The 14,961-nt window shown below is 43.9% G+C and overlaps 1 protein-coding gene and 1 long non-coding RNA gene across 3 annotated transcripts in view; one reads left to right on the top strand and one right to left on the bottom strand.

Annotated features, from left to right (window-relative positions):
• Positions 1–14,961, top strand: part of LOC135540212 (inositol 1,4,5-trisphosphate receptor type 1-like) — a 149,072-nt gene that overhangs the window by 50,370 nt on the left and 83,741 nt on the right. Inside the window, exons 23-40 of one of the 2 annotated variants that reach the window (XM_064966699.1) lie at positions 20–169; positions 389–579; positions 782–914; positions 1,104–1,158; positions 1,289–1,454; positions 1,804–1,968; positions 2,073–2,144; positions 2,257–2,394; positions 2,591–2,716; positions 2,827–3,027; positions 4,826–5,077; positions 6,964–7,089; positions 8,194–8,322; positions 9,725–9,845; positions 9,989–10,173; positions 12,822–12,970; positions 13,923–14,034; positions 14,648–14,683. In XM_064966699.1, coding sequence (XP_064822771.1) covers positions 20–169; positions 389–579; positions 782–914; positions 1,104–1,158; positions 1,289–1,454; positions 1,804–1,968; positions 2,073–2,144; positions 2,257–2,394; positions 2,591–2,716; positions 2,827–3,027; positions 4,826–5,077; positions 6,964–7,089; positions 8,194–8,322; positions 9,725–9,845; positions 9,989–10,173; positions 12,822–12,970; positions 13,923–14,034; positions 14,648–14,683 — 2,507 coding nt within the window. The remainder of the gene's footprint in view (positions 1–19; positions 170–388; positions 580–781; positions 915–1,103; positions 1,159–1,288; positions 1,455–1,803; positions 1,969–2,072; positions 2,145–2,256; positions 2,395–2,590; positions 2,717–2,826; positions 3,028–4,825; positions 5,078–6,963; positions 7,090–8,193; positions 8,323–9,724; positions 9,846–9,988; positions 10,174–12,821; positions 12,971–13,922; positions 14,035–14,647; positions 14,684–14,961) is intronic. The other variant, XM_064966700.1, reaches the window with a different exon arrangement.
• LOC135540213 (uncharacterized) overlaps positions 1–14,961 on the bottom strand; it is a 32,925-nt gene that overhangs the window by 15,598 nt on the left and 2,366 nt on the right. The window lies entirely within an intron of this gene.

The raw sequence follows: 14,961 nt of genomic DNA, 5'->3' as shown, positions 1-14,961 counted from the left end.
CTCATATCTATGAAGGTAGTTAACCTGGCAAGGAACCTCATTTACTTTGGCTTCTACAACTTCAGTGACCTGCTGCGACTGACTAAAATCTTATTGAACATCCTGGACTGTGTTCATGTCAGCACCATATACCCCGTCACCAAGCTGGAGAAGGGAGAGGAAAAACAAGGTGAACAGCACACTGCTGCCTGTCTGTTACCCTTCTGTCAATTGGTATTGGATGTTACTGATGTACTGTAATTGAGGCGCACTATCTCTCTCTCACTCTTTCTCAATACACCTCCCTTCTATGATGAATCACGTGGAGTTGATAAGGTTTGGTTAATGTGTTGTCTGTGAGTAAGTGCCTCATTTCAATTCTGAGGTGTGTGTGTGTGTGTGTCCACAGGCAGTAATGTGATGAAGTCTATCCACGGGGTGGGGGAGCTTATGACCCAGGTGGTCCTCAGAGGTGGGGGTTTCCTACCCGTCACCCCCACCCACCAGCCGGAGGAGGGCGTGGTCAAGACCCAGACGGAGCCGGAGAGGGAGGACATCATGGTGATGGACACTAAGCTCAAGATCATCGAGATCCTCCAGGTAACTCCTACCCTTTTCATCTGGATTTTCATGTAGATTGTCTGATAATTGTATCCAATTATCATGGCTTTGATTTCCCATAGTATCAAATAAAATTGTATACAAAATCTACAACATATTTTTCTCTGTATGATTATTCTTAGTGGGGAGCTCGAAAGCCTGGTGTTTTAACTAAATTGTGCGTTCTGTTTCTGTCCACTAGTTCATTCTGAATGTGCGGCTGGATTACAGGATCTCCTGCCTACTCTGTATCTTCAAGCGGGAGTTTGATGAGAGTAACCCTCAGGGTGATGGCGCACCATCTAGTGCTAGTCAGGATGGAAATAATATGACAGGTCAGCATACTGACGGCCAAAGCCTTGTCCTTTTTTGTTACTGATTTTACCCTCAAGCTACTGACCCTACAGACATACCAGATGTTTATTTTCAGAATGATTAAATTAATGTATGGTGTTGATGGTTTCTAAAAGGGAAGTATGGCCTTCAAAGAGCTTCACAATAATGTAAATGCTTCATTTTTTTAGGGGCTCTAGATTTTGAGAACATTGAGGAGCAGGCAGAGGCGATCTTTGGAGGAAGGTAAACCCTCTCATTTTAAATCTTGATACAATGGAATGCAGTGTCCGTTTCCATAATTACACTGTATTAACACTAGCGTAGGTCTTATGAAAGTATCCCCAGTGTCTGAGCCTGGTGTGTTGTCCTGCAGTGAGGAGAACACCCCTCTGGACCTGGATGACCATGGAGGGAGAACATTCCTGAGGGTGCTGCTACACCTCACCATGCATGACTATCCTCCCCTGGTGTCTGGGGCCCTCCACCTGCTTTTCAGACACTTCAGCCAGAGACAAGAGGTCCTCTTGGCCTTCAAACAGGTAGACCACCGCCCAAACCCATAGGCTCCACAGCCACAAGAACACACAGGTGCTCTGTATCATTGCTCCTCACACCCATCAATAATCTTATCTTTAGTTAGAAAGTCATTTTATGAATTAGCAGCAGTCGTTGGGTTAAAAGGCGCTTGAAGGCCTAGCTTGCTGTGAATATTCAATGCCCAGGGGGCGGGGCACAATTGGCCCAGCGTCATTAGGGTTTGGCCAGAGGTAGTCCGTCATTGTAAATAAGAATTTGTTCTTAAATGACTTGTCTAGTTAAATTAAGGTTAAATAAAAAATCAATACAATTAAGTCTACATTCAGGTGTACATCTTCCTCTTCCTCTTAGGTCCAACTCTTGGTAACCAGCCAAGATGTGGACAACTACAAGCAGATCAAGTCAGACCTGGACCAGCTGCGCTCCATTGTAGAAAAGTCTGAGTTGTGGGTTTACAAGAGGCAGGGGGATGATGACGGAGGGGACGGACCCTCAGAGTCCGACCATAAAAATAAGGTATTGTTTCAACTGAACTAATGGTTACTGTACATCTGAAGGCTTTTGCTGAATGCTTCACATGAATATGAACAAGATCTCATTCTAACTCTGTCCATGTGCAGGGGGATTCAGGCAGCTCAGACAAAAAGAAGACGGAAACCACCAGCAGTTACAATTACAGGGTTATGAAAGAGGTACAATCTTCTTAATTTTCTCTCATTGTTCCATCACACACTGTAAGGAGTCACATCAGATATGTATGAGGTAGTCAGTCTCTGAGCCTCTTCTCTCTTCCCCTCTGTTCAGATCCTGCTGCGGCTCAGTAAGCTGTGTGTCCAGGAGGGAGCGTCAGGGAAGAAGAGTAAGAAGCAGCAACAGAGACTACTGAGGAACATGGGAGCCCACAGTGTGGTGCTGGAGCTACTGCAGATCCCCTATGAGAAGGTACTGAAAGATAGGATGGGCCAGACCTATACTCTCATCACCTCATGCTTTAGAGAGACTAAAAAGGCATAAAGGCATGAAGCAAGCACATAGACTTGTACAATTACGAGGTCAGCAATGACATTTGTGGAAGGTTTGAATGATAGCTCCAGCTCTTGGGTTGAGTGTCTGTCTGTTCTTGTGATGAACACTTTAGGGTGAGGACGTCCGCATGCAAGAGATCATGAAGCTGGCCCATGAGTTCCTCCAGATCTTCTGTGCAGGGAACCAGCAGAACCAGATCCTGCTGCACAAGCACATTAACCTGTTCCTCAATCCAGGGGTGAGTGGACTCCTGGGGTAAGGGTTGGCGCTGGGCTCGGAAGAACCAGTGGTACTCCATCATTCCAATACCAATAAAGCAGCTAGTTTAATGCTTATCTTTCTCTTCAGATTCTGGAGGCAATCACCATGCAACACATCTTCATGAATAACTTCCAGCTGTGCAGTGAAATCAACGAGCGTGTGGTACAGCACTTTGTCCACTGCACCGAGACGCACGGCCGCCATGTACAGTACCTCAAATTCCTGCAGACTATTGTCAAGGCTGAGAACAAGTTCATCAAGAAGTGTCAGGACACCGTCATGGCTGAGGTGGGGCAGGATAATTGCAGTGCACACGTGATTATAATGCAAATGAAACACACTATACATTTCTGTAATATAAACCAGCAATACTACCCAAACAAACTTGCTTTCAAATCTACAGTGCCTTGCAAAAGTATTCAGCGCCCTTGAACTTTGCGACCTTTTGCCACATTTCAGGCTTCAAACATAAAGATATAAAACTGTATTTTTTTGTCAAGAATCATCAACAAGTGGGACACAATCATGAAGTGGAACGACATTTATTGGATATTTCAAACCTTTTTAACAAATCAAAAACTGAAAAATTGGGCGTGCAAAATTATTCAGCCCCCTTAAGTTAATACTTTGTAGCGCCACCTTTTGCTGCGATTACAGCTGTAAGTCGCTTGGGGTATGTCTCTATCAGTTTTGCACATCGAGAGACTGTATTTTTTTCCCATTCCTCCTTGCAAAACAGCTCGAGCTCAGTGAGGTTGGATGGAGAGCATTTGTGAACAGCAGTTTTCAGTTCTTTCCACAGATTCTCGATTGGATTCAGGTCTGGACTTTGACTTGGCCATTCTAACACCTGGATATGTTTATTTTTGAACCATTCCATTGTAGATTTTGCTTTATGTTTTGGATCATTGTCTTGTTGGAAGACAAATCTCCGTCCCAGTCTCAGGTCTTTTGCAGACTCCATCAGGTTTTCTTCCAGAATGGTCCTGTATTTGGCTCCATCCATCTTCCCATCAATTTTAACCATCTTCCCTGTCCCTGCTGAATAAAAGCAGGCCCAAACCATGATGCTGCCACCACCATGTTTGACAGTGGGTATGTTGTGTTCAGGGTGATGAGCTGTGTTGCTTTTACGCCAAACATAACGTTTTGCATTGTTGCCAAAAGTTCAATTTTGGTTTCATCTGACCAGAGCACCTTCTTCCACATGTTTGGTGTGTCTTCCAGGTGGCTTGTGGCAAACTTTAAACAACACTTTTTATGGATATCTTTAAGAAATGGCTTTCTTCTTGCCACTCTTCCATAAAGGCCAGATTTGTGCAATATACGACTGATTGTTGTCCTATGGACAGAGTCTCCCACCTCAGCTGTAGATCTTTGCAGTTCATCCAGAGTGATCATGGGCCTCTTGGCTGCATCTCTGATCAGTCTTCTCCTTGTATGAGCTGAAAGTTTAGAGGGACGGCCAGGTCTTGGTAGATTTGCAGTGGTCTGATACTCCTTCCATTTCAATATTATCGCTTGCACAGTGCTCCTTGGGATGTTTAAAGCTTGGGAAATCTTTTTGTATCCAAATCCGGCTTTAAACTTCTTCACAACAGTATCTCGGACCTGCCTGGTGTGTTCCTTGTTCTTCATGATGCTCTCTGCGCTTTTAACGGACCTCTGAGTCTATCACAGTGCAGGTGCATTTATACGGAGACTTGATTACACACAGGTGGATTGTATTTATCATCATTAGTCATTTAGGTCAACATTGGATCATTCAGAGATCCTCACTGAACTTCTAGAGAGAGTTTGCTGCACTGAAAGTAAAGGGCTGAATAATTTTGCACGCCCAATTTTTCAGTTTTTGATTTGTTAAAAAAGTTTGAAATATCCAATAAATGTCGTTCCACTTCATGATTGTGTCCCACTTGTTGTTGATTCTCCACAAAAAAATACAGTTTTATATCTTTATGTTTGAAGCCTGAAATGTGGCAAAAGGTCGCAATGTTCAAGGGGGCCGAATACTTTCGCAAGGCACTGTATATGGTGTGTCAGTAGAAGCTGATAAGAACAGTATGTCTGTCTTCCTCCCGCTAAGCTGGTCAACTCAGGCGAGGACGTGCTGGTGTTCTACAACGACCGTGCATCCTTCCAGACTCTGGTCACGATGATGCGGTCGGAACGGGACCGTATGGATGAGAACAGCGCTCTGAGGTACCACATCCACCTGGTAGAGCTGCTGGCCGTCTGCACCGAGGGAAAAAATGTTTACACAGAGATCAAGTGCAACTCTCTGCTGCCTCTGGATGACATAGTGAGGGTGGTCACCCATGAGGACTGCATCCCTGAGGTGAGTGAATGTCGGTTGTGCCAACAGGCAAGCGGGGTAGACCGCTGGAAACATATGATGAGCCCTATTTGTATATTGTGGAGCTCATCTGAACAGATGCTTCTTGAAGCAAGTTAGGCTAAATTATAATTATTTGGCTCTTGAGAATAATGATGTACTGTACCTAGGTAACTCTAAAGTTGTTAAAGGTCAACTGTCTCTTAGAACCAACTTTTCTGGTTTTAAACAGTCTATGTGGCATCAATGTGAGTCAGAAACATAAATTCTAGTGTCAAAATTGACTACAAAGTGTAAATAGGATAGTTTTGGTCATAAAGTCAGTCTCGTCCCAAACAGAGTTTTGTAAGTGAGTTAGTCATGACTTACTGGATGGTTTTGGTATGGAAGCAGCTGTGCTGGTTGCGCTCTATCAGCACACTATCCAATCATAGCAGCCAGAACCTCCAGACAGTGCGACAGACCTGCCCATTATATAGCGCCTCAGACTATTTTACATAAGGAAGCACATCGCCAATATTATATTGAAATAACCCTTGGCCCTAAGCCCTTTATGAAGTGGCCACTTGCTGATGTGTTTGATAGCGTCTATCACTTGAATGTACCCATTTTTGCGGAAAAATTTGAATTGAGACGATCAGAGCACACTTGTATCCCAACTACAACTTGTCAATATTCCAAAAACCCAGGCATTCGGGAGCATCTTGTGTCTTCCCGCAATCTGTTTTTGTAACATGATTCTCTATGAGCACTGCCCGACAGACGTGCACTCTGATAATAGATAGTGAGAAAGTTGTAAAAAACGAAATGGCACTGAAACACACACTTTGCCACTCCCCAGTGACTTGATAAGCTGATTGTGGCCTGATAAGCTGATTGTGGCCTGATAAGCTGATTGTGGCCTGATAAGCTGATTGTGGCCTGGCTGCTCAATGTGCCTGTTACAGTAGCTACTACTTGCTAGCTTCATTGACAATCAGAGTTGAAACTTAGCTAGCTACCAAGTGATTTCGGGAACTGATAAACAGTGTGTAGCTTGTGCTTTATTTATCATCGTATGACAGCTTGCAGATAATGTTATAGACTTGTTACTGTTCTCAGACATCAGTCCTGAGCTCGTAGCTAGACTTTCTGGACTTGATAGACTGTACGAAGTGCACTGACTAATTTTCCATGCTATTTTTTTACGCGAGAAATACTGCACCAAACACCTAAATTAGAGCTCTGCAAAAAGTCTACATTTAATTTCAGATTTCTTGATTTATCTTAGATTAATTCTGCCTAATTTAACAAAGTGACTATTTTGAAGAAGTGGCTATGTTGTTGCTACGGTGACTCAGGAGGGACAAACAACAGTACCTGCCAGGGTATGATTAAGCAATAAGGCCCGAGGGGGTGTGGATACAGCCCTTAGCCGTGGTATATTGGCCATATACCACAAATCCCAGAGGTGCCTTTTTTTTGCTATTATAAACTGGTTACCAACATAATGTGTGGCTCAGTCGGTGTGGCTCAGTCGGTAGAGCATGGCGCTTGCAACGCCAAGCGTCGTTTTTTTGGGCCACCCATATGTATAAACTGTAAGTTACAAAAGCAAATGGGATATATTATTATTATTATTATAATTAGAGCAGTTAAAATAAATGTTTTGTCATATCCGTGGTATGCATACCCGTGGTATACCACGGCTGTCAGCCAATCAGCATTCAGGGCTCGAACCACCAGTTAATATGCAAACGTTACAGACCCATATCAACCCACACAACCAAGACGGCTCTCATTTGGCTCCTGCTTGGCTTCAGTTCTATAGCATTTCTTAATGAGCAATCTTCCAAACGAGGCCAAATCACAAAGTGCCGTCGCCCTTTAATTCCGACCTTCCTCTCTAGGTGAAGATAGCCTACATCAACTTCCTGAATCACTGCTACGTGGACACAGAGGTGGAGATGAAGGAGATCTACACCAGCAACCACATGTGGAAGCTCTTTGAGAACTTCCTGGTGGACATATGCAGGGTAAATAAACACACATCACATCTGTTCCATATCTTATGGCTTGTCAACAGACATGCAGGTGACATGTTACTGATAGCTTGTTGATAGTTTGTTAAGCGTTCTACAGGGAGACTCTCCAAATAAAGTGTTATGGTTTCAAAATTCCGGTAACTTTCCCAAAATCCTCAGGTTTTCCAGAAATCGCAAGAGCCTAACCCTCCCCTAACCCCGGCCAAACCCTCCCCTAACCCTGGCCAAACCCTCCCCTAACCCCGGCCAAACACTCCCCTAACCCTGGCCAAAGCCTCCCCTAACTCGGACAAGGCTGGACCAATTGTGTGCTGCCCTATGGGACTTCCGATCACAGTCGATTGTGATACAGCCCGGGATCGATCCCTGGTCTGTAGTGACCCCTCTAGCACTGTGATGCAGTGGCTTAGACCACTGAGGATGCAAATTAAATTGTATTTTCACATGCGCCGAATACAACAGAATACAACCTTACCATGAAATGCTTACTTACAAACCCTTAATCAACAATGCAGAGTTTTAAAATTGTAAGAAAAATGTGCTAAATAAACTAAAGGAAAAATAAGAACACAATAAAATAACAATAATGAAGCTACCAGTACCGGTACCAAGTCAATGTATAGGGGTACGGGGTAGTCGAGGTAATATGTACATGTAGGTAAGGGTAAAGTGACTATTCATAGATAATAAACAGAGAGTAGCAGCAGCGTGTGTGAAGGAATGTGTGTGTGTTTGGCGTCCATATGAATGTATGTTTGTGTGTATTGCAGTGCCAGTGTAGTATGTCTGATTGTGTGGTTAGAGTCCAATGACTGTACTTCGAGCCTGTGTAAGACAGTCAGTGCAACAAATAAGAAAAAATAAGCGGGTCAATGCCAATATTCCGTTCAGCAGTCTCATGGGTTGGGGGCAGAAGCTGTTAAGCCTTTTGGTCCCAGGCTTGGCGCTCCAGTTCTGCTTGCTGTGCAGTAGCAGAGTCTTGTGTGACGAGAGTCATTGAAGTGTTTTAAGGGAGGAAGTGTGGTCCAGTGAATGCTCACCCATTACCCACTGTCTGATGAGTCAACCTTGTATATCTGTGTCTGCTGTCTGTAGGTGTGCAACAACACCAGTGACAGGAAGCATGCAGACACGGTTCTGGAGGGTTACGTGACAGAGACGGTCATGAGCATCGTCACCACATTCTTCAGCTCGCCCTTCTCTGACCAGAGCACCAGTCTGCAGGTAACCATGACTGCAAAACAACACAACTTAAATAACCACCATAACGCACAACATGTTACAATCCAAGCAGTTGAATGGTGGATATTCTGAGCTGTCGGATGAAATCTGGTATCAATCATTTTCTGTTGATAGTGATATGTGTTAACTTATTGTTTTATAAAGGGCATTCATGAACATTATCCCCAAGGGCCCACACACTTACATTTATCATGTAACATATTACATTTCTTCAAATAGGTGGCGCGTCAAGTGTATGTAAGTATGGGTAAATGTCCAGCTGTGGTTAGTTTCCTGTCCCCTGGGTGTGTTCCTTACCAGCAGTCCTAGACTAGCAATAGATTTCATATGGAACTGAGTCAGCACCTTCCAAGAACCCTTTACAGATGCTGGCGTCTTGAGAATCCTCCCCCGAGTTCCTTCCCAGATCTTTGTTTCGCAAGATGCCATCACTGCTGGGATGTGTTTGCAAACAGCAAGTAGAGAATGGTCAATCACTCTGTGGTCTACTGTAGCCTAAAGAAGTTGGGAGGTGTGCTGTGTGAGGGAGTAGCCCATTGCTTTTCTTGGAAGCTTTTTCAACCACTCGTGGTGAAGGCTAGTAATACCAATGCAAGATTATCTTGTAAGGAATTGTGTTTCCTGTTTTGCAGGAATAGTTTCACTCCCATTAGACTTTATTAGGTTTTGTTTTTCTCATCGTCATTTTCTCACCCTTAAAAAATTCCTCCTCCGTCCACCATCCCACATCCCAAGACACTTACAGTAATATGCGTGTACACAATTTATGTGAAGCACCTAATGATGATATTCATTCCCTTCTATCCCATGACAGGCAAGCATTCTGGGAAAGATGACCGAGGTATATGTTGTGCTGTAGGTTTGTGTGCAGCTTGCTTACAGGGTGTTGTTAGGTCCTGATGGTAGTGGTGATACTGTATGTATTAGACATTGGTACAGCAGAACTGGTTGATACCTGAACTGATTCTGGTAATAACCAACAGGCATACTAGAAGTGATAGACCGTCTTACCTACTGTAGGTGTATAATATAGCACGTCTACAGCACATACGGTTAAAGATTCTAGGATTCTACGGGCAAACAGGAGAAAACTCTTTGAAACCGAAAACATAAATTAGCATTCAGGTAATACCTTGTCAGTTTCAAACCTTTCTCTGGTTTCTCCCTGCAGAACATGACCAGTTTGTGTCTGAGAGCACCCTATGGTCTGAGATAAACCACAAAAGCCTTTGTTGATCACCATTGGGGATTTTAACTTTGGTTAATGTGTAGCTTCTGACTCATCTTTTGACGCCTTCTCTCCTTTCATATTTCCTCTACTTTCTTCCTGTCTGTTTCTATCGGCTCTCTCTCTCTCTCTTCTCTTTTTTTCTCTCTCCCTCAGACTCGCCAGCCGGTGTTCGTTCAGCTCCTTCAGGGGGTGTTTAGGGTGTTCCACTGTAATTGGCTCACCCCCACACAGAAGGCCTCAGTTGAGGCCTGTATTAAGGTGCTGTCTGATGTGGGTAAGATACCTGCACTTGGCCTCCACCTGCTTCCCAAACACTGTCTTGATAAAGTATATATAATAATATTTCAACATCTTTTGAAACTATTGTTAAATGAGCTCACCTCTTAAGTTTGCATCCTACTGTTTCATTGCACACAGCCAAGAGTAGAGCCATTGCCATCCCTGTGGACCTGGACAGCCAGGTGAACAACCTGTTTGTCAAGTCCAACAATGTGGTTACCAAGTCCATCCTGAGCTGGAGGCTCTCTGCTAAGAATGCCCCCAGGAGGGACTCCAACGCAACCACGTCGGTCAGCTACAGGAACATCATAGAGAGGCTACAGGTGAGACTTCATAATGGCCATGTCCATCACCTACAGGAACATCATAGTGAGGCTACAGGTGAGACTTCATAATGGCCATGTCCATCACCTACAAGAACATCATAGTGAGGCTACAGGTGAGACTTCATACTAACCACGTTTAAGCTACAGGAACATCATAGAGGCTACAGGTGAGACTTCATACTGACCATGTCCGTCAGCTACAGGAACATCATAGAGAGGCTACAGGTGAGACTTCATAATGACCATGTCCATCACCTACAGGAACATCATAGAGAGGCTACAGGTGAGACTTCATAATGACCATGTCCATCACCTACAGGAACATCATAGTGAGGCTACAGGTGAGACTTCATACTAACCACATTTAAGCTACAGGAACATCATAGAGGGACTACAGGTGAGACTCTGGAATATATTGAGGAGTTAACGTTTACTGTAGCTTTGCATCTAACAGTGGGTTCAAGCCTAGTTCTGACAACATTTGATATGGGTAATCAGGAAATCAGTTTCATTTTGATTTTGAATTCAATAACATCCTGCTTCTGTTGTTGGGAAAATTAGGTGCTGAGATTTTGGAACTCCAGGTCAATTGGCCAATCTATTCCCAGAAATGGAATGCATGGAAGTGCAATAGTAAAGGAAAGATTTGTAATTCCCAAGAAGGTTAATACAGAGTTTGTTACAATTTCTTTTCAGCCAACATACTGAGGATACTAGCAGACCATATTGCCACTCCTATTTGCCCTATTTTCAATTTAAGCCTACTAGAAAGTATGTGCCCTCAGGCTTGGCGGAAAGAAAAAGTAATTCAGCTACCTAAGAATAGTCAAGTCCCCTATACTGGCTCAAATAGCCGACCAATTAGCCTGTTACCAACCCTTAGTAAACTTTTGGAAAAAATTGTCTTTGACCAGATACAATGCTATTTAAAGTAAACAAATTGACAACAAACTTTCAGCATGCTTATAGAAAAGGACATTCAACTGAGAGAATTTGACTATGAAAAGATTGTGGGGGCTGTTTTGTTAGACTTCAGTGTTGCTTTTGCCATTATTGATCAGAGTCTGCTGCTGGCAAAACATATGTTATGGCTTTACACCCCCTGCTATATTGTGGATGAAGAGTTACTTGTCTAACAGAACACAGAGGGTGTTCTTTAATGGAAGGCTCTCCAACATAATCCTGGTAGAATCAGGAATTCCCCAAGGCAGCTGTCTAGGCAATTTAAGTTTTTCAATCTTTTCTAATGAATTGCCACTGGCTTTGAGTAAAGCCAGAGTGTCTATGTATGCGGATGACTCAACACTATACATGTTAGCTACTACAGCGACTGAAATGACTGGAACACTTAACAAAAAGTTGCAGTTAGTTTCAGAGTGGGTGGCAAGGAATTAGTTAGTCATAAATATTTCTAAAACTAAAAGCATTGTATTTTGACAAATCATTCACTAAACCCTAAACCTCAACTAAATCTTGTAGTGAATAATGTGGAAATTGAGCAAGTTAAGGTGACTAAATTGCTTGGAGTTACCCTGGATTGTAAACTGTCATGGTCAAAACATATTGATACAACAGTAACTATGATGGGGAGAAGTCTGTCCATAATAAAGATCTGTTCTACCTTCTTAACGGCACTATTAACAATGCAGGTCCTACAGGCCTTAGTTTTGTCGCACCTGAACTGTTGTTCAGTTGTGCCACAAAAAAAGACTTTGGAAAATGGCAATTGGTTCAGAACAGGGCAAAACGGCTGTTCCTTGGATGTACACAGAGAGCTAATATTAATAACATGCATGTTAATCTCTCCCGGCTGAAAGTGGAGGAGAGATAGACTTCATCACTACTTTTATTTATGAGAGGTACATGTTGAATGCACTGAGCTGTATGTTTGAGCTACTGGCACACAGCTCGGACATCCATGCATACCCCACAAGACATGCCACCAGAGGTCTCTTCACAGTCCCCAAGACCAGACTATGGGAGGCGCACAGTACTAAATAGAGCCATGACTACATGGAACTCTATTCCACATCAAGTAACTCATGCAAGCAGTACAATTTGATTAAAACAAACAGATAAATGGAGCAGTGGGGGCTGTGAAGCAACACAAACAGGCACAGACACATACATACACATACACAACAACATACGCACTATACACACATGTACACAAGGATTTTGTTCTGTAAATATGTGGGAGTTGTGGAGTAGGGACCTGAGGGCACACAGTGTGTTGTGAAATCTGTGAATGTATTGTAATGTTTATAAAATTATATAAACTGCCTTAATTTAGCTGGATCCCAGGAAGAGTAGCTGCTACCTTGGCAGCCATTGTTTTTGGTAAACAATGGTTAACTTCTGCTTTTATATGTTTGTCGAGTGAGCAGTCTGAGACAATAAGGTCACAATGTTGACCAGCATATTTTTCAGTTTTGTCAGCTTCCCTGTTGGGGCAGGACTTCCACAGTAGGGGCTTGCACCCAGGCACCAAACCCATAGAGACAGTTAGGTTGGGATCAGACCTACCCATGATCTAAAATTCAGTGTGCCAATGCCCTGAGTTTCCCTGTGCCCTGTCTGTGTCCTGTCTCTGTTTCTGTTACGCCTCAAACCGTGCCTGTCCTCTGCTCTGCTTTGTGTTGTAGGACATAGTGTCGGCCCTGGAGGACCGTCTGCATCCCCTCGTCCAGGCTGAGCTGTCTGTCCTGGTGGACGTGCTGCATCGCCCTGAGCTGCTGTTCCCTGAGAACACAGACGCCCGCAGGAAATGTGAGAGCGGCGGCTTCATCTCCAAGTGAGACTCCAGTACCCACAAACCACGGCAAGCCACCCACATCCCTGACAAGTTTACAAACAATCGATGCGCCTCTTTCCACGTCCAGTAATGGACCATAGTCTGCAATTTTCTTTGAAATTCTGCAATTTCTTCCAAAGCATTCATAAACCAAATAAGGGTTAGTCCACTTGGAAATTATCTAGCTGTGGTTTGACTGAAAAGTCTGTACAGTCACATGATACTGTCTCAGTGTTCAGGAATGCATGGTGTTAACCTGATCTGAGCTCTTTCATACTGTACCTGTTGAACTGTAACTAGAGCTGGGACACATTTCCCCTGTAAGTCTACACAGTAATTGAATTCATCATTGAGCAGGGCGTCCCGCTCCAAACAGGCTAAATACGGAAGTGACCCAGGGCTTTGTTTTCACATGTCCTACCCTGAGCCTACTGGAGCTCTGGCTCCCTCACACAGTCCTTCCTCCCTCTCTCCCTCCAAGCTTGCCTCCCCCACACAGGCCAGGACACTCCTGTGTATGTTGTGCTTGATAAGGGCTGAGATTGGATAACAGGGTGGGAGTGTGGATGTCTGTGCTCTTTGAACAGATTCCGGCTCAGGGATTAGCCTACTGTAAAGGGCCGCAGGGAGGGGAAATTCATATGTGGAGGAGCACGTGAGACACCACCAGTTCACACTGATTCAGGAAACTGATTTACGGTACAAAGGCAATACAGTACAGTACTAGCCTCAATGTGTAGAATACAATGGGACCTTTATGGAAAGCCTGTATGCCAGAAGAGATTGGGTCTACTGGGTTCATTGAAGCTTCAGCACTTGACTCATATACAGGATTGGTAATTTGGATTGAAATCTCTCTGAAATCAGAGTATTTTCTAGTTGTTGTGGTATGCAGTTCTGTACAGTGCAGTATGTGTGATCCACCTGCCCCTGACCTCTGACCTCTGCCCAGGCTCATCAAACACACCAAGCAGCTGCTGGAGGAGAACGAGGAGCGGCTGTGTATCAAGGTGCTGCAGACTCTGAGGGAGATGATGACCAAAGACCGTGGCTATGGGGAGAAGGTAGCTACCTACACTAAAATGGCCATCTTCACCACCTCACAATACTCATCTGGTTCTCTCTACGCTGGGATTTATCATGAGAGGAAACAGAGTTACTTGGAGGCCTGGTATTCTGTAGCTCTTTACAGAGGTCAGTGCAGAGGTCAGGGTTTAAGAGCAAAGATGGAGTTGGAGGTTCAGTTTTCCTCTGCTGACCTGTGCCCTCCCCAAAATACTGGGTGTACATAGGTCTGTGATTGGATGGGATGAGTCTTTTGGCTTGGTTTATAACCTACAGTAGCAGTTGCCCTTCTGCAGGAACAAGATGCCAAGGGTGTGTGTATATACGGTATCCTCCGTGCTATTCACAATCACACACTAAGACACGCGCTTAAACACTAATACACCATTTATGTGCCAATGACTCTCTGTACTAATCTCTGATTAATGCACTTTGTTCTCTCTGCTGTTCTGTTGATACTTACAAATCCATTGCTTTGAGATGTAGTAACTTGTGTGTTTTTTACTAACTGACATGGTGTGTGTTTCTGTCCAACTGCTTGTCTGTTTCCAGCTGCCTCCCCTCCCCTTAACACAGCTCTACTAACTCTGCCACTATACTCTTCTCTTCCAGCACATTGCCTTTGATGATGAGATGGATGTGGCTGAGGTTGATCATTTTCCTTCTTTCGTTTGATTTCCGTCTCATACTAGTGGTGTAGCTAGATGCACCTGTGTTAAAGTTTTGCTGTATTATGTGCTGCTGACCTCCGTGAACTCTTCCCCATGCTCTCTCTGTGTCTGTCAGAGTAGCTGCCAGTTGCCATGTGTTGTACTGTGTAACTGTGCCACCACTAGCATGCTAAGAACTGTCTGGTAATGTTGCCAACTTGCCATACTTCTATGTGTCTTTATTGTAGTAATCTGCATGAAGTTTAGTTGCTGGTC

The sequence above is a fragment of the Oncorhynchus masou genome, chromosome 5, assembly GCF_036934945.1.
Source record: "Oncorhynchus masou masou isolate Uvic2021 chromosome 5, UVic_Omas_1.1, whole genome shotgun sequence".
NCBI lineage: Eukaryota > Metazoa > Chordata > Actinopteri > Salmoniformes > Salmonidae > Oncorhynchus > Oncorhynchus masou.
The sequence above is the reverse complement of the archived record's forward strand: the minus strand, read 5'-3'. Positions and strand labels throughout refer to the sequence as shown.